Genomic DNA, 23,951 nt, shown 5'->3' with positions numbered 1-23,951 from the left:
TCTCAAGATTCGTTCAAACTCTTTCTAAAATAAAACACTGAAGATCCCCGAGATTTTTAAAACCCTTTCAAAAATAAAACATTAGGGATTCCCAAGATTCTCTCAAATTCTTTCAAAAATAAAACACTAGATTTTTCAAAACACTTTAAAAAATAAAGCACTATGAGCTCCCAAGATTGTTTCAAACTTTTTCTGAAATAAAACACTAGAGGTCCTTGACATTTTTTAAACTCTTTCAAGTATAAAACACTAAAGGTACTTGAAATTTTAAAAACCCTTTCAAAATTAAAACACCAGGAACTTCAAGATTCTTTCAAACTTTTTCTAAAATAATACAGTAGGAGTCGCTGAGATTTTTAAAACCCTTTCAAAATTAAAACAGTAGGAGCTGACAAAATTTTTTCAAACTTTTCCTGAAATAAAACACCAGGAGTCCTTGAGATTTTTAAAACCCTTTCAAAAATAAAACACTAGGAGTTCCCAAAATTCTTTAAATTTTTTTCTAAAATAAAACAAAAGAACTTCCGTATGTTTTTGAAAACTTTTCAAATATAAAACACTACTAGCTCAAAAGATTCTTCCAAAAGCTTTTAAAAATAATACAACAGGAGTTCCCGAAATTTTTAAAACCTTTCAAAAATAAAACACAAGGCTCTCCCAAGAATCGTTGAAACTCTTCCAAAAATAAAACACTAGAGGTGGCCGAGATTTTTAAAATCCTTTCAGAAATAAAACACTAGGAGCTCTCAAGATTCTTTCAAACTTTTTCTGAAATAAAACACTAGGGGTTCCTGAGATTTTTTTAACTATTTCAAATATAAAACACTAGAGGTTTGCCCGATTTTTAAAATCCTTCAAAAATAAAATACTAGGAGCTGTCAAGATTCTTTCAAACTTTTTCTAAAATAAGACAGTGGAGGACGCCGAGAATTTTAAAAATCTTTCAAATATAAAACATTAGGGGTCTGGAAGACTTAAAACCCTTCAAAAATAAAACACCATAGCTCTCAACATTTTTTCAAACCCTTTAAAAAATAAAACACTAGCAGCTCCCAAGATTCTTTAAAATTTTTTCTAAAATAAAACAACAGAAGTCCCCGAGATTAAAACCTTTCAAAAATAAAACACTAAGGGTCTCTGAGATTTTTAAAACTCTGTCAAATATAAAACAGCAGGAATTCCTGATATTTTTAAAACCTTTTCAAAAATAAAGCACAAAGAACTCGTAAGAGTTTTTTAAACGTCTTCCAAAATAAACCACTAGGGGTCTCCGAGATTTTTAACTCTCAAGAATAAAACACCAGGAACCTCTAAGATTATTTCAAACTCTTTCAAAAATAAAACAAGACGGATTCCTGAAAATATTAAAACTACTTTAAAATTAAAAGGCTAGGGGCTCCGAGATTTTTAAAACTCTTTCAAATATAAAACATTAAAAGTTCGTGAGATTTTTAAAACTATTTCAAATATAAAACACTAGGAGCTCCCAAGATCCTTTCAAATTTTTTCTAAAATAAAACAACAGAAGTCCCGGAGATTTTTAAAATCCTTTCAAATATAAAACACCACTAACTCCCAAGATCCTTCCAAAAGCTTTTAAAAATAAAACAACTTTTTTTTTTAGAGTTTGTAAAAGTCCTCAAGATTTTTAAAACTCTTTCAAAAATAAAACACTATGAACTCTCGAGGTTCTTCCAATTTTTTTTTCTAAAATAAAACAACAAAAGTCCCCGAGATATTTGAAATCCTTTCGAATATAAAACACCACTAATTCCCAAGATTCTTCCAAATGTTTTTAGCAGTAAAATAACAGGATTCCCCGAGATTTTTAAACTTTTTCTGAAATAAAACACTAGGGGTTCTTGAAATTTTTAGAACTCTTTCAAATATAAAACACTAAAGGTACATAAGATTTTTAAAACCCTTTCAAAAATAAAACATTAGGAAGTCTGAAGATTCTTTCAAACTTTCTAAAATAAAACACTGGAGGTCCCCGAGAATTTTAAAACTTTTTCAAATATAAAACACTAGTGGTCACCGAGATTTTTAAACCCTTTCAAAAGTAAAACACCAAAGCTCCCAAAATTTTGTCAAACCCTTCCAAAAATAAAACACCAAAGGTCCCCAAGATTTTTAAAACCCTTTCAAAAAGAAAATACTAGAAGCTCTCAAAATTCTTTCAATTTTTTTCTAAAATAAAACAATAGAAGTCCCCGAGATATTTGGAATCCTTTCAAATATAAAGCACTCCTAGCTCCCAAGATTCTTCCAAAAGTTTTTAACAGTAAAACAACAGGATTCCCCGAGATTTTTATAACCCTTTCAAAACCTAGGGGCTCCCAATATTAATTTAAACTTTTTCAGAAATAAAACACTAGGGGTACTTGAAATTTTTGAAACTCTTTCAAATATAAAACACTAAAGGTACATGCGATTTTTAAAACCCCTTCAAAAATAAAACATTAGGAAGTCTCAAGATTCGTTCAAATTCTTTCTAAAATAAAACACTGGAGGTCCCCGAGAATTTGAAAACTCTTTTAAATATAAAACACTAGTGGTCTGCGAGATTTTTAAAACCCTTCAAAAATAAAACACCAAAGCTCCCAAAATTTGCTCAAACCCTTTCAAAAATAAAACAATAAAATCCCCAAGATTTTTAAAACCCTTTCAAAAATAAAACACTAGGAGCTCTCAAGATTCTTTCAATTTTTTTCTAAAATAAAACAACAGAAGTCCCCGAGATATTTGAAATCCTTTCAAATATAAAACACTCCTAGCTTCCAAGATTCTTCCAAAAGTATTAAACAGTAAAATAACAGGATTCCCAGAGATTTTTAAAACCCTTTGAAAAACTAGGGGACAACAGTATTAATTTAAACTTTTTCTGAAATAAAACACTAGGGGTTCTTGAAATTTTTGAAACTCTGTCAAATATAAAACACTAAAGGTACATGAGATTTTTAAAACCCTTTCAAAAATAAAACATTAAGAAGCCTCAAGGTTCGTTCAAACTCTTTCTAAAATAAAACACTGGATGTCCCCGAGAATTTGAAAACTTGTTCAAATATAAAACACTAGTGGTCTGCGAGATTTTTAAAACCCTTCAAAAATAAAACAATAAAGTCCCCAAGATTTTTAAAACCCTTTCAAAAATAAAACACCATGAACTCTCGAGATTCTTTCAATTTTTTTTCTAAAATAAAACAACAGAAGTCCTCGAGATATTTGAAATCCTTTCAATTATAAAACACCACTAGTTCCCAAGATTCCTCCAAAAGTATTTAACAGTAAAACAACAGGATTCCCCGAGATTTTTAAAACCCTTTCAAAAACTAGGGGCTCCCAATATTAATTTAAACTTTTTCTGAAGTAAAACACTAGGGGTTCTTGAAATTTTTGAAACTGTTTCAAACATAAAACACTAAAGGTACATGAGATTTTAAAACCCTTTCAAAAATAAAACATTAGGAAGTCTCAAGATTCGTTCAAGCTCTTTCTAAAATAAAACACTGAAGTCCCCGAGAATTTGAAAACTCTTTCAAATATAAAACACTAGTGGTCAGCGAGATTTTTAAAACCATTCAAAAATAAAACACCAAAACTCCCAAAATTTGTTCAAACTCTTTCAAATATAAAACAATAAAGTCCCCAAGATTTTTAAAACCCTTTCAAAAAAAAAAACACTAGAAGCTCTCAAAATTCTTTCAATTTTTTTCTAAAATAAAACAACAGAAGTCCCGGAGATATTTGAAATCCTTTCAAATATAAAACACTCTTAGCTTCCAAGATTCTTCCAAAAGTTTTTAACAGTAAAACAACAGGATTCCCGAGATTTTTAAAAATCCCTTTCAAAAACTAGGGGCTCCCAATATTAATTTAAACTTTTTCTGAAATAAAACACTAGGGATTCTTGAAATTTTTGAAACTGTTTCAAATATAAAACACTAAAGGTTCATGAGATTTTTAAAAACCTTTCAAAAATAAAACATTAGGAAGTCTCAAGATTCGTTCAAACTCTTTCTAAAATAAAACACTGAAGATCCCCGAGATTTTTAAAACCCTTTCAAAAATAAAACACTAGGAGCTCTCAAGATTCTTTCAATTTTTTTCTAAAATAAAACAACAGAAGTCCCCGAGATATTTGAAATCCTTTCAAATATAATACACTCCTAGCTCCCAAGATTCTTCCAGAAGTTTTTAACAGTAAAACAACAAGATTCCCAGAGATTTTTAAATCTCTTTCAAAAATAAAACTTTAAGAAGTCTCAAGATTCTTTCAAACTTTTTCCAAAATAAACCATTAGGTGTTCCAGAAGTTTTTAACTCTCGGGACACGAGGGACATCTAAGATTTTTTCGTACTCTTTTAAAAATAAAGCAAGGATCCCCTGGGTTATTAAAGCCATTTTAAAATTAAAAGGGTATGAGTCACTGGGATTTTTAAAACTCTTTGAAAAATAAAACACTTGGGCTGATTTCCGAGATTTCTTCAGCTTTTCTCAAAAATAAAATCCAAGTGTCCGAAAACTCTAATACAGCCTTCTAAAAATTGGTCTAAAGTCATTTAAACAGAACTTCCCTTATCCCTGAAGTACAAACAATTTTATTTTTTATTAAATTATAGGTAGAGAAGTATGCTGTGCGTATTTTTCAAGTGAAATTTACTAAATAAAGTTTTATGACGTCATCAAATTTTTAGTAACTAGAGACAAATATATTTGAATTAGAACATTTTGTTAATGCTTGAACACTTTACCTACAACAAAATTAAAAGTAGGTCGAAAAAAAAGAGAAAGTAAAATCATACAAAAATAGCTTGAGATAATAAAATCGACACAGTTAAGATGTGAACAAATTTTAAATGAAGAGGGATAAGATCAGTATTATTCAATTTAAGGGAAAAGAAAAAAAAAGTGAAAACTCTGTTCGGTATATTTTTTACATATTTTCAGATAAGTACGTTCTCAGAACGAAAAGAAAAACGCATGAGAACAAAAAACAACAAAAAAGAAAATGATAAAAGTAAGGCGTCTGGTAAATGTTCCATAAAAGCTATTTTGAATTTAACTTCTCATGAATTAGCGATGAAAGCACAGTTAAACTCGAATGTTACGATCTAAGATCATAATTTTTTCAGATATTTCCAACTTTAAAAACAAGACAAAAACTGATGAAGGTTAATGTTAATATAATTCGAGACTGCTAGTTACACAGAACCACAGTTGACAAAAAAGCTGTTTAAAGTAGTATTACTTTAGAAAAATAAAACGCAAATATCATTTCTTGCTTACTTTATTTATTTTTATTTTGTTGGCATTCTTCGAATTAAAGCCGGTTTCACACTTGAAAAAATTGACAATTCCGAATAAGTGCGCACTTTCAGTCCCCTCTCCCCTGAAAAATCAATCCTTTTTGCAAACCGGCCCTCGCAGCCCCCATAAAAATATAAGAAGCATAACCCCACTCACATTAAATTCTTTTATTCTCCTTCGCCGCCTTCTCCTCCTGCTTCAATCTGCTAATAGCGTGCACCGAACCGAAGAGGACTTTGGCAGTAACTTGTATGTTCCTCTGCTTGTTTCCCTGCGGATGGTTCCTTTCTGCTATTCCAGCTGTTATTGGGGCAGGATAAGTGTTATTGTTCGCGTCTCTCAGCGTGCATGACTTACAGTTCTCGGGCATCTTCATTTGCGTTTTGAACACTTGCCTGAAATTGTAACGCTGTTTTTTAACCCGGCTTTAACGACGAGGGAATGGTTTTATCGCGTTCATCGGATAAATTATGTTTGGATTTTTTCGGGCGTAATGACGCTGCGAGCTTCCGCTCGATTATTTTCTTTGTTTATGGAGGAAATTTCTTGGATGACCTGAATTGGGATCGCTGATGGAGGGCCGTGTTTTGATGGGTTGTTTGGGTAATGAGCTCGGCGGATGAGTGGACGAGAGGAAATTGCGACGTTTGGGTGGTGGTGAAATGGGGTGGTGCGTGGGTGCGGGAGGCGGATTTTACGTGTTTTGGGTTTCTGGGTCTTTGATTTCGTTTTTGCGCTGAGTATGAACTCTGGCACTCATTTTTGGTACTTGTGTTCAAAAACGAATTTTGTTTACTTCGAAATTGGGGGTGGTTTTAGTTTTTGTTTATAGAGTCCATACTAAGATTAAAATTAAAATCATGTCAGGTACCAGTTTGTAGTAGGGGTTCTAGGTGTTCTTGTTGGCGGGAAATTTTGAATTTCGGTCCACTTTGGCCAAAGTCGATTCATTTCGGTGATTGTTTTGCATAGGGCCATAAAAAAGCAACAAAAAACATGATAAAAAACAAAAAAAAAACGCTACAAAAATTGCACAAAAAAATGTGTCAAAAAAGGCATCAAATTCGATAAAAAGACCAAAAAAATGCAACAAAAAAAGAGACAAAAATGACAAAAAAAGTCTTCAAAAAAAGGACACAAAAATGTGTCAAAAAAGATAATAAAAAAGTCACAAAAAAAACGAACTAAAAATAGAACAAAAAAGAGACAAACATTGTTCAGGCACAAAAAAGCGAAAAAAAAGGAAGAAAAAAAGTGACAAAATATCTCCCAAAAAAGAGTAAAAAAAAAAATTGTACAAAAAAATGTCACAAAAAAAGGGAAACAAAATGCAGAAAAAGTCCACAAAAAGTGAAAAAAAGCGATAAATAATTGTATCCGACAAAAAGTTGTAAAAAAAACAGCAAAAACATCCACTAAAAAATGCGACAAAAAAGAGATAAGAAAGGGAGTAAAACACGAGAAGACAAAAACCCCAAAAACACAAAAAAAGGCGACAAAAAGGTGACAAAAAGAGCGCCAAAAAGAGCACAAAAATTGCATAAAAAAAAAACGAACAAACTAGCTATAAAAGAAGTCAAAAAATCCGAAGAAAAGGTGACATTAAAGACCTCAAAAATATGTCAAAAAACTGGCAAAGAAGGTCTCAAAAAATGCTACAAAAAGTTTATTAAAAGTGACAAAATAACGGCCACCAAAAAAAAGTCCTACAAAAAAGGGGCGAAAAAAGCGATAAAAAAAGGACAAAAATGTTCACACAAAAGCAACAAAAAAGCAAAAAAAAACTCCACAAAGGTCACAAAAAAGTGTCAACACAACTGATGATAAAAGAAAGATTTAAAAATTGGCAAAAAAGGGCGACAATAAAATCCACAAAAAATGCATTAAAAAGTGACAAAAAAAACAGCAAAATGCCATAAAAAGTACAAAAAATCTAATAAAAAAAGGGGGACAAAATGCGGAAAAAAGTCCATAACAAAAAAGAAAAAAGTGACAACAAATGTGACCAAAAGGGTGACAAAATAAGTGAAAAAGGGGCTAAAAAATGCAACAAAAAAGAATTCAAAAAATGTGTCAAAAAAGGCAATTATTAAAAGCGACAAAAAAGCTACGAAAAATGGGACAAAAAAGAAACAAAAATATTTAACGATAGCTATAAAAAAGCGACAAAAAGCAAGAAAGAAAGGGTGACATAATATGTACCAAAAAAAAAAGAGTCAAAAAGGCCTCAACAATGCGATAAAAATGTAACAAAAACAAACCACAAAAAATACGACCAAAAAGGGACAAAAAAGAAAAAAAAGCAATTACAAAAGTAAAAAAAGTGACAAAATTGGTATCAAAAAAGAGTAAAAATGCACAAAAAAAGCGGTAAAAGAAATCTCAATAATGTGAGAAAAAGTAATAAAAAAAGGGAACAAAAAATGGGGAAAAGTCCACAAAAAGAGAAAAAGCGACAAATAAATGTATCTGACAAAAAGTTGTCAAAAAACGCTGAAAAAAGGACTCAAAAATGCGACAAAAAAGTTATTAAAACACAGCAAAAAATCCACTAAAGTCGAAAAACAAGAGACAAAAAAGGAAATAAAAAACAAAAAGACACAAAAACTCCAAAAAAACACAAAAAAGGCGATGAAAAGGTGACAAAAGAGCGCCAAAAAGACCACAAAAATTACACCAAAAAAAAAAAAAAAACGAACAAACTGGTTATAAATGAGGTCAAAAAATCCAAAAAAATGGCGACAATAAAGGCCTCAAAAATATGTCAAAAAGGTCCATTTGGAAAAGAGTAAAAAAAGCCATAAAAATTGCAGAAAAAAAAGTGGCAAAGGTCTCAAAAAATGCTACAAAAAGTTCATTAAAAAAGTGACAAAATAATGGCCACTAAAAAAAGTGCGTCAAAAAAGGGTCGAGAAAAGCGATAAAAAAGGATAAAAATGTTCTCAAAAAGCGACAAAAAAAGCAAAAAAAAAATAAAAAGGTCTCCAACAAGAAAGTGTCAAAAAAAAAGGGCGATAATAAAATCCACAACAAATGCATTAAACAAGTGACAAAAAAAGGGGACAAAAATGCGGAAAAAAAGTCCATAAGAAAAAAGAAAAAAGTGACAACAAATGTGACCAAAAGGATGAAAAAATAAGTGAAAAAGGGGTCAAAAAAATGCGGCAAAAAAGAACTCAAAAAATGTGTCAAAAAGGCAATTAAAAAAGCGACAAAAAGGCTACCAAAAATGGGACAAAAAAGAAACAAAAAAATTCTTAATCATAGGCATAAAAAAGCAAGAAAAAAATGGTAACATAATATGTACCAAAAAAGAGTCAAAAAAGGTCTCAACAATGCTATAAAAATGTAAGAAAAATAGACCACATAAAATGCGACAAAAAAGGGACAAAAAAGAAAGAAAAAAATACAATAAAAAAAATGAAACAATACACAAAACAAACTTCAAAAAAGCAAAAAAAGTGACAAAATTGGTATCAAAAAAGAGTAAAAAAATGCACAAAAAAGCGGCAAAAGAAATTTCAATAATGTGAGAAAAAGTAACAAAAAAAAGGTCAAAAATGCGGGAAAGTCTACAAAAAGAGAAATAAGCGACAAATAGATAGATGTAGTCGAAAAAAGGTGTCAAAAATATGTGAAAAAAGAGTCAAAATGCGACAAAAAAGACTATTAAAAAACAACAGAAAAAGCCACAAAAATATGACAAAAAGGAAGTAAAAAACAATAAAAAAGGCACAAAAAGAACCGAAAAAGCACAAAAAAGGTGACGAAAATGGCCCATTTGGAAAAGAGAGAGAAAAAGGCCACGAAAAGTGAAAAAAAGCGACTAATAAATATGTCCGAAAAAAGGTGCCAAAAAATGCGGGAAAAAAGACTAAAAAAAATACGATAAAAGGTTATTAAAAAACCCAAAAAAAAAATACAAAAATGCACCAAAAAAATAGACAAGGGAAAAAAGTGATAAATAATTGTTCACTAAAAAAAGTGTCAAAAAATATGGAAAAAAGTATCCAAAAATGTGACAAAAAACTAGTAAAAAAAATGCGACAAAAAAGAGACAAAAAGGAAGTAAAAAAAAATAATACAATATAGCCAAAAAAGGGTACAAAAATTACACAAAAAAGTGGCAAAAAATGAACAAATTGGCAATAAGACGTCAAAGAATGCGCAAAAAAGGCGACAATAAGGGCCTTAAAAATGTGTGAAAAAGGTCAATTTGGAAAAAAGGAAAAAAAGGCCCATTTCGAAAAAAGAGAAAAAAAGGTCCATTTGGAACAAAGAGGAAAAAAGGCCCATTTGGGAAAAAAGAAAAACAAAGGCCCATTTGGAAAAAAGAGAAAGAAGACCATTAAAATTGCACCTAAAAAGATGACAGAAAATCTCAAAAATTGCGACAAAAAGTTCATTAATCAAGTGCAAAAAAGGTCACCAAAAAAAGTGCGACAAAAAGGAGAGACAAAACGATAAAAAAACACAAAACGGTTCACAAACGATAAAAAATGAGCAAAAAGGCACAAAAAGGCTTAAAAAATGCGACAAGAACTTCATCAAAAAAGTGACAAAAAAGTAACCAAAAAAGCAAAAAAAATGTGATAAAAGAGATTCCTAAAAAAGGCCACAAAAAGTGGCAAAAATACTGACGATACAAGAGAGGTCTAAAGATTGGCAAAAAAGCGACAAAAAAAATCTTTAGAAAAATAAGTCAGAAAGGCCACAAAAATTGAATTAAAAAAACTCGAAAAAAAGCCTCAAAAAATGTAACAAAAAAGAAGCGAGAAAAGCGATAACAAAGGGATCACAAAAGTTCTCAAAAAAGCAACAAAAAGCAACAACAAAATGGGTGATAAAAAGCGACAAAAGTGGGCCAGGAAAATGCGAAAAAAGGCTGCAAAATAAAGGTCTCAAAAATGCGAGAAAAAGTTCATTAAAAAACTGGCAAAGGGCATAAAAAAAGTGCGCCAAAAAAGGAGAGAAAAAACGGTAAAAACAAAGGGCAAAAAAGTTTACAAAAAAAGAGACAAAAAAAAGTAATAAAAAAAAAGAGAGTCTCAAAAAAAAACCACAAAAAGTAGCAAAGGAATGAAAAGTTGACTGTAAAAGAGAGGTTTAAAGATTGATAGATAAAGGGTTATAATAAAATACGACAAAAAGGGCCATAAAAATTGCATAAAAAAAGTCGGCAAAAAAACCTTAAAAAATAAGCGATACCAAAGGAGACAAGATAAGTTCTCAAAAAAAAACAAAGGAAGCAAGAAAAAAGGGGACAAGTAGACGAAAAAAAAGCAACAAAAAATGGGACAAAAAAAACAAAAAAAAGTGAAAAAAGAAAGCGCTAAAAGGGGGCCAAAAAGAACCAAAAAATGGGAAAAAAGAGCAATTATAAAATTGGCAAAAAAATGTTACTTACAAAAAAAACGGAAGAAAAAACTACAAAAAAAACTATTAAAATGGAACAAAAAGTTCACAAAAAAACCGCCAATAAATCAACAAAAAATGTGTCAATAAAAACAAGAAAACTGGCTAAAAAAGAGTTCAAGAGATATTCAAATAAGGGCGAAAATAAAGGCCTCAAAAAATGAGACAAAAGAGGCCAAAAAATTGCACAAAAGAAAGTAGCCAAAAAAGCCTTTAAAAAGCGATAATAAAAAGGCAAATCATTGTGATAAAAAAACCTACAGAAAGGCAACAAAAATTCCACTGAAAACATGGCAAAAAAAGTAAAAAAACAGCGATAAAAAAGGCACATTTAAAATAAGACGCGACAAAAAACAACAAAAAACATGGTAGCAAAGGCGAAAAAAATTGCTGTGAAGAGGTCAAAAATATGAAAAAAAACGACAAAAAAGGAGTAATTTAAAAACATCAACGTCACTAAAAACGACAAAGAAGGCAAGAAAAAAGTGACAAAAACAACAAAAAAGACTAAATTATTCTACAATGAATTGGGTGAGTCGATTGTGTCCGAAGTAAACCGAAATTCAAATTTTCCTGCCAACAAGTGGTCTAGAACCCCGAAGGGGTCAACTGAGGTCAAAGTGGCCTAGAAGCCTCACTACATAACTGTATCTGGTTTTAATCCTGGGTGTGAATGTAACAAAACCTCTGTTTTTGCTTAACAACATAAATTTGATTTTTAGTTTAATATTAGTTTTTTCTGAAAAGATCAATAAAACGAATAGGTAAATACTGGCAAATCAAATTTAAAGTTATTTTATGAAAAAAAAAGTACTTTAATGACATTAATCGAAAAACTGGCACAGTAGCTGGAAATTTCAAACTGTATATTAAATTTCTACTTGTGGGTAATTTTCAGAACCGATAACAATTTTATTTATTTTTTTTTTTCAATGTGCAATCAAAATTCTGAGAAATTTTTTGAATATTGTATGAGATTAAATTTTGAATCATGATTATTAAAATATTTAAAACTACTTCTATTTTAGTAATATTAATCGAGAAAAATGGCCTCTTAATTAGCTATAAAAATCAACGTGATATAAAAATTCTGAATTATTTTCATATTTTAACAACATGAAGTTTTTTATAAACATTGAAAATAACCAACAGAAAAATGAACTCTCAGAAACTATTATTGAGTATTATTTCCTTTTTTAATTAATCGTCGTTCTTTCACTTATTTCGTCCAATGTCCAAAGGATCCACAATTTAATTCCTGACGTAATCTTCTAGAAATTTTAATAATTTAAATATGTTGATATTTAAAAGTACAAGCCGTGACTCTCCTACTTTAATTGACTCAAATAATTATACGTTCCTCGTTGCATAAAATCACTTAACATCAAAATTAATTTTTTACTACGCAGTTACAACAAACGTTTTTTTAAATTTGAATATTTTCCACGAAAATAAACACCATCCTCAAAATCACCACATCAACAGTTATAACATCTCCATTATTAATTCCGAAACCAAAAAAATGACAACTTCATTAGAATAAAAAACTCCGTGATGAACAGTGTAAAATAGTCAATTATTAAAAGAACAAAAAATAAGGTAACGGTACCACCTATAGATCGACTGCATTATAATAATATGCACAACGTCCCATAAATTTGTCGCAGCTAGAGGTAGATTTCTAAACCCATTGACCTGTAAAGCCCCCCATTAAAAAGGCGAATCAAGCACGGAAAAAATAAAAATTGCTTGGTACTCCCGGATAAAGTGCATTTAAACGCTAGTTAGGAATCCGCGCAATCTTGCCTAGATACCGGAATGCATTAACCTGAAAAATCCAAACAAAGAAATCCCGATGTCACAAAACGCACGATAACGCGATGCATTTACATAATACATTTTGCATGCAACACGCACCGACTAATCGCTATGAGGTAAGAAATGACGAAAGTTCGGTACTTACGCTTATCAGTACTCAGTGTGTTGAAACTTCCTCGACTAACACAGCAAACTTCATATCCAAAGCAGCAGCGAAATGTGTAACAGGGACAGGATAGCAAGTATTGAGAATGAGGCGGGTACTACCGACACACTGACTGAATGAACTGGTACCGCTCTGTACGTACGACGTCTAGTCTGCGATATTTCGTATACGGGTTCAATTCTTCGGTTTTGTCTGCACTCTCTATTTTCTGGACAGAGGTGAAAGGTTCAGGCGCAAGGTGCGTCGAGTTCGGCACCATCTGCTGGGGTACTGATCTGGAAACGGCGTTTTTGCGAGAAAGCAGCTCCTGGTTGAGCCACCTGTCCACAGGTGCGCTTTTTGTCAGTACCTAAACCTAGCCGGCGTGGAACGCCAAAAAACCTCTTCCTCTCTAATTATTATTACTCATTGACGTCACCAGTTCATTGCCCAAAAACCGTAATCCTAACAATGCGCTTTTTGTGGGACCCAGTACACCCATCAAGCATAACCAGTAGCCCAATTAGATGGTCATCGGCTGGAATCTGCTCTACTGGTGTGTCCAACAGTAGCCGAACTCGAATAAACCCATTATTTACATGCAGAGAGTAGAGTTGACGGTACTACCATGATTGCGTGGTGGGAGTACCGCCTGACCCAACGATGACTAACCCCGTGACCTACTAATTTAATCCGCGATCGGTTTGTGTAGCTGTTCTAAGCGAAATTGGTTAACGTTTGTTTGAGGGTTTTCGTTAATTGCGAGGTGGCTTTGGTACTTTCATTTATATGCAGATTGGTGCATTGAAGCAAGTGGGTTAGTGGGTTGGTTTTTTTGATTGGTTGAGGTTGAGGTGGGTTGTGCTGTGGTGGTTCTATGCACTAGTAAGTTCAAAGGTCGGTTTTTCTGGGTACTAATTGCTTGTTAACATAGATGTAGCGGAACGGTGCGGTTTCGAAGAATGGGTACTGTTTTACGGTTACACTGTGGGTAAATGCGGACCTGATTTAGATGGGAGTAGTGGAAATGGAAGACAATTGCTCAGATAATAGCCGGAATGGATACAGCTACGATAGAACAATTTAGGAATGATGGTACCGAAATGAAGAGTCAGAATTAACATTAGTTGTCGTGCAAAGCGGGTTATGTAAAAGTAGATCTGGAACACGAAATAAAATTTAAAAGATATACCAAGCAGGTTCAAAAATCAAAAAATTGCGTCTTATAAAAATTCGAGTACCACATTGTCAGAGTCGAAAAAAAGTCATAAAAAACCTTAGCTTGGGAAAATGTAACAAGACTTCAAAATTAAAGCAAAAAGTGCTAGAAAAATTAAATACAGCGAAATAGACATGACAACATTGCAAGGGATTTTAACAAATTTTGAAATATGATGGAGAATAAAGAAAATAAAATGGAAATAAAACAAAGAATAAAATTTGTGAAACGTTGCAAAATAGGCGGCTTCTTTACTTGGGGGTCATAAGGGCACTGTATTCGTTGAATTAGTTCGTCGAGATCTATATTTCAGACTTTTTTGACGATTTCTTCAAAAATTTAATTGAGTTTTCAGAAATTATTTTCGGCCTCATTTCTTCGAAAAATTTTACCATTTTCTCGGAATCGCTCCATAAATATGGAAATTTTTAGAATAAAAAAAAAATCAAATTGGATATTTCTACAATTAAGCTTCGTGACGATTAAGATCCTATATTTTTCAAATCTGTACGTCCAGTTCCACATTTTAGAATTTTCTGCGTATTTTAAAACAATTTTTTGAAAAGCTCTTTTTCCCAAAATGAAATGGTTTTCAAACTGAATCCTTACAGTCGAGCTCCGGGACCATAAGGACGCTATTGATCTAAATCTCAGATTTTTTGGCAAATTTTCAGACAACTTTTTCAAAAGCTCAGTTTTCTAAAAAAAGGCCTTTATTCGACGTCTTGAAAAATAAAATATATAAACTTTTTCGTTGATTTCGAGTTCCAGAGGCTACTTTCGGCCTCATTTTATCAAAAATTCTTACCATTTTCTCAAAATCGCTTCATAAATATGGAAATTGTTAGAATAAAAAAAAAATACAAATTGGATATTTCTACAATTAAGCTTCGTGACGATTAAGCCCCTATATTTTTCAAATCAGTACGTCCAGTTCTACATTTAAGATTTTTTTGGGAATTTTAAAACAATTTTTTAAAAAGCTCATTTTTTCAAAATGAACATTTTGATCTTTTGCGAATAGATTTGAAAATGAACTAGATATATTTTTGATAGATGTCGACCCCTAGAAATTATCTTCTGTCTCATTTCTTTGAAATCGCTAACTACTTTCCCAGAATTGTTAAATAATATATGGAGATTTTCAAAAATAAAAAAGATATTTAAATTGAATATTTCTATGTATAATCAAGCTTCCGGACCATAAAGTCGCTATATTTTTTGAATTAGTACGTCGAGCTCTATATCCTAGAATTTTTAGGCAACTTTTTCAAAAGTCAAGTTTTTAAAAACGAAAATTTTGACCATTTTCGAAAATGAACTAAACATACTTTTTTGTAGATTTCGTCTTCCAGAAGTTATTTTCGGTCTCATTTTTTCGAAAATTCTTACCATTTTCTCAGAATCGCTCGATGGATTATGGAAATTTTTAGGATGTTTTAAAAAACTGGTTTTCAAATTGAATCCTTACCGTCAAGCTCTGGGACCATAAGGACGCTATTGATTTATATCTCAGATTTTTTGGCAAATTTTCAGACAAGTTTTTCAAAAGCTCAGTTTTCCAAAAAAGGCCTTTATTCCACAGTCTTGAAAAATAAATTATATAACTTTTTTGTAGATTTCTTCCTGAAGCTACTTTCGGCTTCATTTTATCAAAAATTCTTACTATTTTCTCAAAATCGTTCTATAAATATGGAAATTTGTAGAATAAAAAAAAATTTAATTGAATATTTGTACAATTAAGCTTCGTGACGATTAAGACTCTATATTTTTCGAATCAGTACGTCCAGTTCTACATTTCAGTATTTTTGCGAATTTTAAAACAATTTTTTGAAAAGCTCATTTTTTCAAAATGAAAATTTTGACTTTTTGCGAGCAGATTCGAAAATGAACTAACTATACTTTTTATAGATTTCGACCCCTAGAAATTATATTGGGCCTCATTTCTCTCAAGTTTTTACTATTTTCCCAGAATTGCTAAAAGAAATATGGAAATTCCCAGAACTAAAAGAGAGAGATATTTAAATTGAATATTTCTATAATCAAGCTTCTGGACTATAAAGACGGTATATTTTTTTAATTAGTACGACGAGTTCTACATCTCAGATTTTTTGGCGAATTTTTAAACAGTTTTTTCGAAAGCTCAGTTTTCCAAAACAAAATTTTTACCTTTTTTCGGTCATCTTAGAAAATGAACTAAACATACTTTTTTGTAGATTTCGATCTTCAGAAGTTACTTTCGGCTTCATTTCCTCGGAAATTCTTACCATTTTCGCAGAATGGCTTAATGAAATACGAACATTTTTGAATATAAAAAAAATTCATATTCAAATTGAATATTTCTACAATCAAGCTTCGGGACCATAAAAGCACCATATTTTTCAAATCAGTACGTCGAACTCTACATCCCAGACTTTTTGGCAAATTTTTAGGCCATTTTTTCTAAAGCTCAGTTTTTCAAAACGAAAATTTTGACCTTTCTTCGAGCATTTTCTAAAATTAAATAAATAGACTTTTTTGTATGAACATCTCTACAACGAAGCTCTGAGACCATAAAAACAATATATTTTTCAAATCGGTACATCCAGATCTACATTTCTGATTTTGTGCGAATTTTTAGATAACTTTTTGAAAAGCTTATTTTTCCGAAACGAAAATTTTGACCTTTTGGAGCATCTTTGAAAATGAACTAAATATACTTTTTTCTAGATTTCGACCCCTATAAATAATTTTGGGCCTCATTTCTTCCAAAATTTTTGCGATTTTTTGAGAATTGCTAAATGAAAAATGGAAATTCCCAGAATTAAAAAAGAAAGATATTTTAATTGAATATTTCTATAATCAAGTTTCCGGACTATCAAGACGCTATATTTTCGAATTAGTACGACGAGTTCTATATCCCAGATTTGTTGGCGAATTTTTAGACAATTTTCCTCAAAAGTTGTTTTTCAAAACGAATATTTTGGATTTTTTCGAGAATCTTCGAAAATGACGTAAATAGATTTTTCTGTAGATTTCGATCTTCAGAAGTTACTTTTAACTTCCATTTCTTCAAAAACTCTTACCATTTTCCCGGAATCGCTCAATAAAATGGGGAAATTTTTACAATTAAAAAAAATTTGCTTTCAGATTGAATATTTTTACAATCAAGCTTCGGAATCATAAAGATACTATATTTTTTCGAAACGGTACGTAGAGTTCTATATTCCAGTTTTTTTTGGATAATTTTTGGACAACATTTTCAAAAGATTAGTTCTGCAAAGAGAAAATTTTGACTTTTTCGACTTCCAGAAGTCATTTTCGGTCTCATTTCTCCGAAATCTCTTATGGTTTTCCCAAAATGGCTCATTGATATGGGGTAATTTTTTAGAATTTAAAAAAAATGACATTCAAATTAATATTTTTATAATTAAGCTTCGGGACCACAAAGAAGCTTCGAATCAGTACATCGAGTCCTACATCTCAGATTATTTGACGAATTTTTAGAGAATTTTTTTCAAAATTTCAGTTTTTCAAAACGAAAATTTTGACTTTCTTCGAAAATGACGTAAATGGACTTTTTGTAGATTTCGATCTTCAGAAGTTACTTTTGACTTCATTTCTTCAAAAACTCTTACCATTTTCCCGGAATCGCTCAATGGAATGGGGAAATTTTTACAATTAAAAAAAAATTGGCTTTCAGATTGAATATTTTTACAATCAAGCTCCGGAATCATAAAGATACCATATTTTTTCGAAACAGTAAGTCGAGTTCTATATTCCAGATTTTTTTGGATACTTTTTGGACAACATTTTCAAAAGATTAGTTCTGCAAAGAGAAAATTTTGACTTTTTTTTCTAACGTTTTGGAATATAAAGTAAATAGTTTTTTTGCAAGTTTCGACTTCCAGAAGTCATTTTCGGTCTCATTTTTCCGAAATATCTTATCGTTTTCCCAAAATCGCTCATTGATATGGGGTAATTTTTTAGATTTAAAAAAAATTGACATTCAAATTAATACTTTTACAATTAAGCTTCGGGACCATAAAGAGGCTATATTTTTTAAATCAGTACATCGAGTCCTACATCTCAGATTTTTTGGCGAATTTTGAGACAATTTTTTCAAAAGCTCAGTTTTTCAAAACAAAAATTTTGACTTTTTTCGAGAATCTTCGAAAATGACGTAAATACTTTTTTATAGATTTCGATCTTCAGAAGTAGCTTTTGACTTCATTTCTTCAAAAACTCTCACCGTTTTCCCAGAATCGCTCAATAAAATGGGGAAATTTTTACAATTAAAAAAAATTGGCTTTCAGATCGAATATTTTTACAATCAAGGTCCGGAATCATAAAGATACTATATTTTTCGAAACAGTACGTCGAGTTCTATATTTCAGATTTTTTGTATAATTTTTTTTTCAAAAGATTAGTTCTTCAAAGAGAAAATTTTGACTTTTTGTTTCGAACATCTTGGAATATGAACTAAATAGATTTTTTGCAAGTTTCGACTTCCAGAAGTCATTTTCGGTCTCATTTTTCCGAAGTCTCTTATCGTTTCCCCAAAATCGCTCATTAATATGGAGTAATTTTTTGGAATTAAAAAAATATGACATTCAAATTAATATTTTTAAAATCAAGCTTCGGGACCAAAAAGGGGCTATATTTTTCGAATCAGTACATCGAGTCCTACATCTCAGATTTTTTGGCGAATTTTTAGACAATTTTTTTCAAAAGCTCAGTTTTTCAAAACGAAAATTTTAACTTTTTTCGAGAATCTTCGAAAATGACGTAAATAGACTTTTTGTAGAATTCGATCTTCAGAAGTTACTTTTGACTTCATTTCTTCAAAAACTCTTACCATCTTCCCAGAATCGCTCAACAAAATGGGGAAATGTTTACAATTAAAAAAATTGGCTTTCAGATTGAATGTTTTTACAATCAAGCTCCGCAATCATAAAGATACTATATTTTTTCGAAACAGTATGTCGAGTTCTATATTCCAGATTTTTTTGGATAATTTTTGGACAACATTTTCAAAAGATGAGTTCTTCCAAGAGAAAATTTTTACTTTATTATTCGAACATCTTGGAATATGAAATAAATAAATTTTTTGCAAGTTTCGACTTCCAGAAGTCATTTTCGGTCTTATTTTTCCGAAATATCTTATCGTTTTCCCAAAATTGCTCATTGATATGGGGTAATTTTTTGAAATTAAAAAAAAATTGACATTCAAATTAATATTTTGACAATTAAGCTTCGGGACCATAAGGAGACTATATTTTTCGATTCAGTACATCGAGTCCTACATCTCAGATTTTTGGCGAATTTTTAGACAATTATTTTCAAAAGTCCAGTTTTTCAAAACGAAAATTTTGACTTTTTTTGAGAATCTTCGAAAATGACGTAAATAGACTTTTTTGTAGATTTCGATCTTCAGAAGTTACTTTTGACTTTATTTCTTCAAAAACTCTTACCATTTTCCCAGAATCGCTCAATGAAATAGGGAAATTTTTACAATTAAAAAAAATTGGCTTTCAGATTGAATATTTTTACAGTCAAGCTCCGGAATCATAAAGATACTATATTTTTTCGAAACAGTACGTCGAGTTCAATGTTCCAGATATTTTAGATAATTTTTGGAAATTTTCAAAAATTAGTTCTTCAAAGAGAAACTTTGACTTTTTTTTCGAACATCTTGGAATATGAACTAAATAGGATTTTTTCAGTACGTGGAGGCCTACATGTCAGATTTTTTGGAAAATTTTTAGATAATTTTTCCAAGGATTCAGGTTTTCAAAACGAAAATTTTGGCTTGTTTTCAAATAATGTCAAAAATTATCCACAAATTAGTCATAAGAAACACAACCCTCTGATGTAGATTTAATGGTTTCGTTGACCTTGAGCCTGAAATTCCTTCAAATTTAATGTCCTACAAAGTGTTTAGAAATTAACAATCAGAAACTAATTAAAAATAAGCACATAATAAGGAAAAACTGAACAAATGTACATCTGGTTTAAATGTGAACATATGACTGCTAATCCTATAAACATAGTATTAAAAACCAAAAATACATGGAAAACAGATCTAATAAATAATACCGGGTGTGAAAACAATTAAACAATAATTAAGCCAAAAACCACTTCAGCGTGTAATCAGCAATATATATTTTAGATACACAAAAAGCAATAAAGCAAGCTCTATTTTTGTAGGTTTTTATTATAGTAAATACATATGGTGTAGCTTCTAGTTGTTGAACATCATAAAAATAGCTTCGACCTTACTTATACAGGTGTTCCTGTCAATGTTCTTTATTTATATAGGTGTAAAAGTAGACGATTATTCGAACCTGCAATGTGTTTTGAAAACAACAACAAAAAAAAAATCCGTAATGTTTAGCCAACCATCTTATTTAGTTTAAAATTATTAATAAATCCTTTTTATCTTTGGGTGTGTTAATAGAGTTTTTAACAAGAGTAGATACAATACAACTACGACAACTACACTAGACTTACTTTCGTAAGGTGACGTTTCATTAATTTAATAATACAGAGACCAGACAGAGTTCCATCAAGTCTTAATAAGCTACCGTGGGAAGTCAACGACGGAGTAAGAATTAGAAACGTCACTTTATGAAATTAAATGAGGTGTAAGTATATGTGGAGTGGGATGTGCGTCGAACCTTTCCATTAAAATCTCCCCTATCTATTTATTTACCATCTCGAAGAGTGTCACAAAGCGGCAATATCGTGTGCGTCAGACCAGACACTTCCACTGATCCAATTTCGCCAGTCGATTTGTTTCATTGGAAAACTTCAAAGAAACGAAATTATTTTGCATCAAGAGAGACGTGATCCAGAAAGTCTCGGGACCTCATCCATATAGCGTTTTCTATCGGTTTGATCCTCGAAACTTTATTAACCCGCTATTGTCAACAAGAGCAAAGTTTTTCATTGGAGTTTATTATCTCAATTACCACATTACATATTTAAAATTACAAGGTTTAATTGAAGTATTTTCGCTAATATTAATTTGTATAAATAAAAAGAAATCTTGAAGAGTCACAACCAACGCTCGACGACACGACGTCCCTGAAATGAGTGCGAAGAGAGAAATTAAGTCCCTTTCGATAATAACTTACTTAACGATAGGAAATTAGTCTAGCTAAGAAATAACAATTAAGACATAGTGTTACACTTTTATCTAGACGAAGGTGATATTTTTGGTGGATTACTGAACGCACTTTGATTAATAGACATAGAACCTATACTAATCCAAATGATCAACTTTGATTATCATATATATAGTTTAACTACCGTCTATTTTAGTTTGATAATATTTTAAAAAACACGCCGCGGCGTGTCTAAATTTAGTTAGTCTAAATTTAATAGTAACAATCATTAAAACTATCCAATAACTGGAGTAGATACATTTAAAATTCAAATGTCCCGCGTTACACGCAACGCCATCTCGGGAAGACATCGGGGAACCAAAACAAGCTACAAGCTCTTAAGTTAAATGTTGAGTCAAAGTCGAGTTAGTCTTGACAGTCATCTATCTCTCTTAATTATTAGTCGTCGTTTTTATCGCGTTTTCCTTTATTAAAGTTGTGGCCAGGAAGGACGACGGCGTCCGTCCTGGTCACGTGACGTATCAGTTTAGTGCGGTTTGCCCGCGAAATTTAAAAGTCGGTTTATTTACACTGTCAGACCGTTGGAAGTGTCAAGATTGGAGCAAACCCCGGCGTACAGGTGGCAGTAGTATCGAAGAGGTGTCAAGATGGTAAACGGAAGTTGCTCTCAATCGTAGTCGTCTTCGACACGCGTACGCTCCGCCTGCTTCAACCTTGAGTGGATAGAGGGCGCGTGTCGCTGTTGGTTGTCATTTTCCAAAAATTTCGTATTGACTAGACTAAGTCCTAAAGTTACATTTGATTAAAATTAAGTCAACAAAAATAGGAATAACAAGTCAGACTTGAACTCAAAGCGAACGAAAACTCTCGCTTGTAAAAAAATTCTTGATTGTTTTTTTACACCGCCCCGAGGGGCCACGATGAAATTTAATTCACACTTCATTACATGTAGACAAAACTGTGAGTATGTTTAAACTACATAACAATAATGTTAACAATTTTCCGTTACAAGACGCTCGAAATCGTTCACAAACTTTCGATTTTGGAAATTTTAAAGGTGTAGAACAGTGTAGTCAGCCCATCTAACATCAAACTGTTGAAATTAAGGTAGATGAACAGAAGTAATGGGAAAATCAATAAGACAAAACTAATAAGTAACTGCATGAAATTCTACATGATGACGCATTTGCCTTTCTCTGCCCAAGGGTTGTTTTTCTTGTCGGGGGCGTGGATGAGTGGGTCGTTCTTCTCGTTTTCTTCCACGTACTCCCGCATGCTGGAAACAGAAAACACTAATTAATCTCTGATAAAACGCGCAAGTTACACGAAATCATCCCTTGTTTATTAACCGTTTTTACGCCAAGGGAGGCCGTTTGGGCGTCGTTTGCGAGTGTTTGTACATTAATTTTGCAACAGGCTCCAAGGGAAGTGGCGTATAAATCTATCAAAACGGGGGATTTATTACACTAGCAATCGGAGAATTGGCCAAGGCTATAAAAAAACAGGCGCGCGATTATACGCAGAACGCAGATTACCGTAACTATAAAAAAAAAATATTTTCTGAAACTGAGAGAAAAAAGAAAAGTAAATTCTCAGGAATTGTATTCTGCAATTGTGAGGGATTAAAATTATAGAGCAGTTAAATCATTTATTAGATAGATACATATGGCAAAAAAAAAAACTCCCAGAGACGTTATTAGATTTATACTTAGTTATAAGATATAAAGTAAAAAATGTATAGCATGATCAAGGTTTAAGAAATAATTTGTTCTTTCTAAAATTAACGTAAGACCAAGTTTTTTAGGATAAACAACTTTCCATTAGAGAATGCCGACTTTGTTTTCTCTATATGAAAATTTTGACTTTTTCTCTAGTACTTTGGAAATTTTCCAAAATCGATTCTTTTGTTTCTTTTGTTCGAGGATCGTCAAAATAAAACATTTTTAAAGTTTTTGACTTTTTCCCGAATACTGTTTTTTAACTTAAAAAATTCCTACCTCTTTCCGAATCGTAAAAACAAAACGAGAATTTCCGAATTTTTAAAAATTTATATTTTAAACTGAATATTTTGAAAATGTTTATGAACTATCAATAATTTTTTTTCGATTCAGATAGTCAAAATCTAAATTCCAAAATTTTGGTTTGATTTTTAAATAACTTCGCCACAAGGTCAAATTTTCGGATGATAACTTAAAAAAATATTTCAAGATTTTCGAGTACCTCGTAAAATTTTCAAAAAAGATTTTTTGTTTATTTAGACCTCTGGAAAAAAATCCTACCTCTTGTCCAGAATTTTCAAAATAAAATGTCATATTTTGAGATTAATAAAAATTTCAATTTTATACCGAATATTCTGAGAATTTTGATGGACGACCATCAACAAGCTGTTTTTCGATCCAGCTGGTTAAGATTTGTGTCCCAGAATTTTTGTTGATTTTTAAACAACTTCGCCAAAAGTTCAATTTTTCAATACAAAATGTACGAATTTTTTTACTTTTTCTCAAGTACCTTGGAAATTTGCAAAAAAGCTTTTTTTGCTTATTTAGATCTCCAGAAGTTCTTTTTAGCTTTATTTCTTCAAAAATTCCTTCCTTTTTTCCATAATCGTCAAAATTAAACATGGCTTTTTTCGAATTTTTAAAAACTTCAATTTTAAACAGAGTATTTTCAAAATCTTGATGAATAAGTTAGTTTTTCGATTCAGCTAGTAGAAATCTATTTCCTAATTTTTTTTCTAAATTTTTATGCAAATTCGCCAAAATCTAACTTTTCAATACGAAATATATGTGTCAAATTTCTGAGTTTTTCTCGAATACCTTGGAAAATGACCAAAAGAGACTATTTTGTCTACTTCGACCTTCAGAAGCTTTTATTAGCTTTATTTCTTCAAAAATTCCTACCTTTTTTCGAATCCTGAAAATAAAAGTCAATTTC

The 23,951-nt window shown here is 31.3% G+C and overlaps 2 protein-coding genes across 3 annotated transcripts in view; both read right to left on the bottom strand.

The window, feature by feature from the left end:
• The window catches only part of LOC135131900 (chorion peroxidase-like), a 28,889-nt gene extending 15,661 nt beyond the window's left edge, over positions 1-13,228 (bottom strand). Inside the window, exons 1-3 of one of the 2 annotated variants that reach the window (XM_064059757.1) lie at positions 12,690-13,228; positions 5,669-5,706; positions 5,468-5,611 (exon numbers count right to left, since the gene is read on the bottom strand). The gene's annotated coding sequence lies outside the window, so the exon portion shown is untranslated. Of the gene's footprint in view, positions 1-5,467; positions 5,707-12,689 lie in introns of both variants that reach the window. The other variant, XM_064059756.1, reaches the window with a different exon arrangement.
• A 7,600-nt stretch (positions 13,229-20,828) lies between these two features.
• The window catches only part of Ggamma30a (G protein gamma subunit 30A), a 77,882-nt gene continuing 74,759 nt past the window's right edge, over positions 20,829-23,951 (bottom strand). The window contains exon 3 of the mRNA XM_064059837.1: positions 20,829-22,293. Within this exon, the coding sequence (XP_063915907.1) occupies positions 22,188-22,293 (106 nt within the window). The 3' untranslated portion in view covers positions 20,829-22,187. The remainder of the gene's footprint in view (positions 22,294-23,951) is intronic.

This window comes from Zophobas morio, unplaced genomic scaffold (genome assembly GCF_036711695.1).
Source record: "Zophobas morio isolate AGI-343-1 ecotype UQ-CSIRO unplaced genomic scaffold, CSIRO_AGI_Zmor_V1 ptg000021l, whole genome shotgun sequence".
NCBI lineage: Eukaryota > Metazoa > Arthropoda > Insecta > Coleoptera > Tenebrionidae > Zophobas > Zophobas morio.
This window is presented reverse-complemented; position numbering and strand designations above follow the sequence as displayed.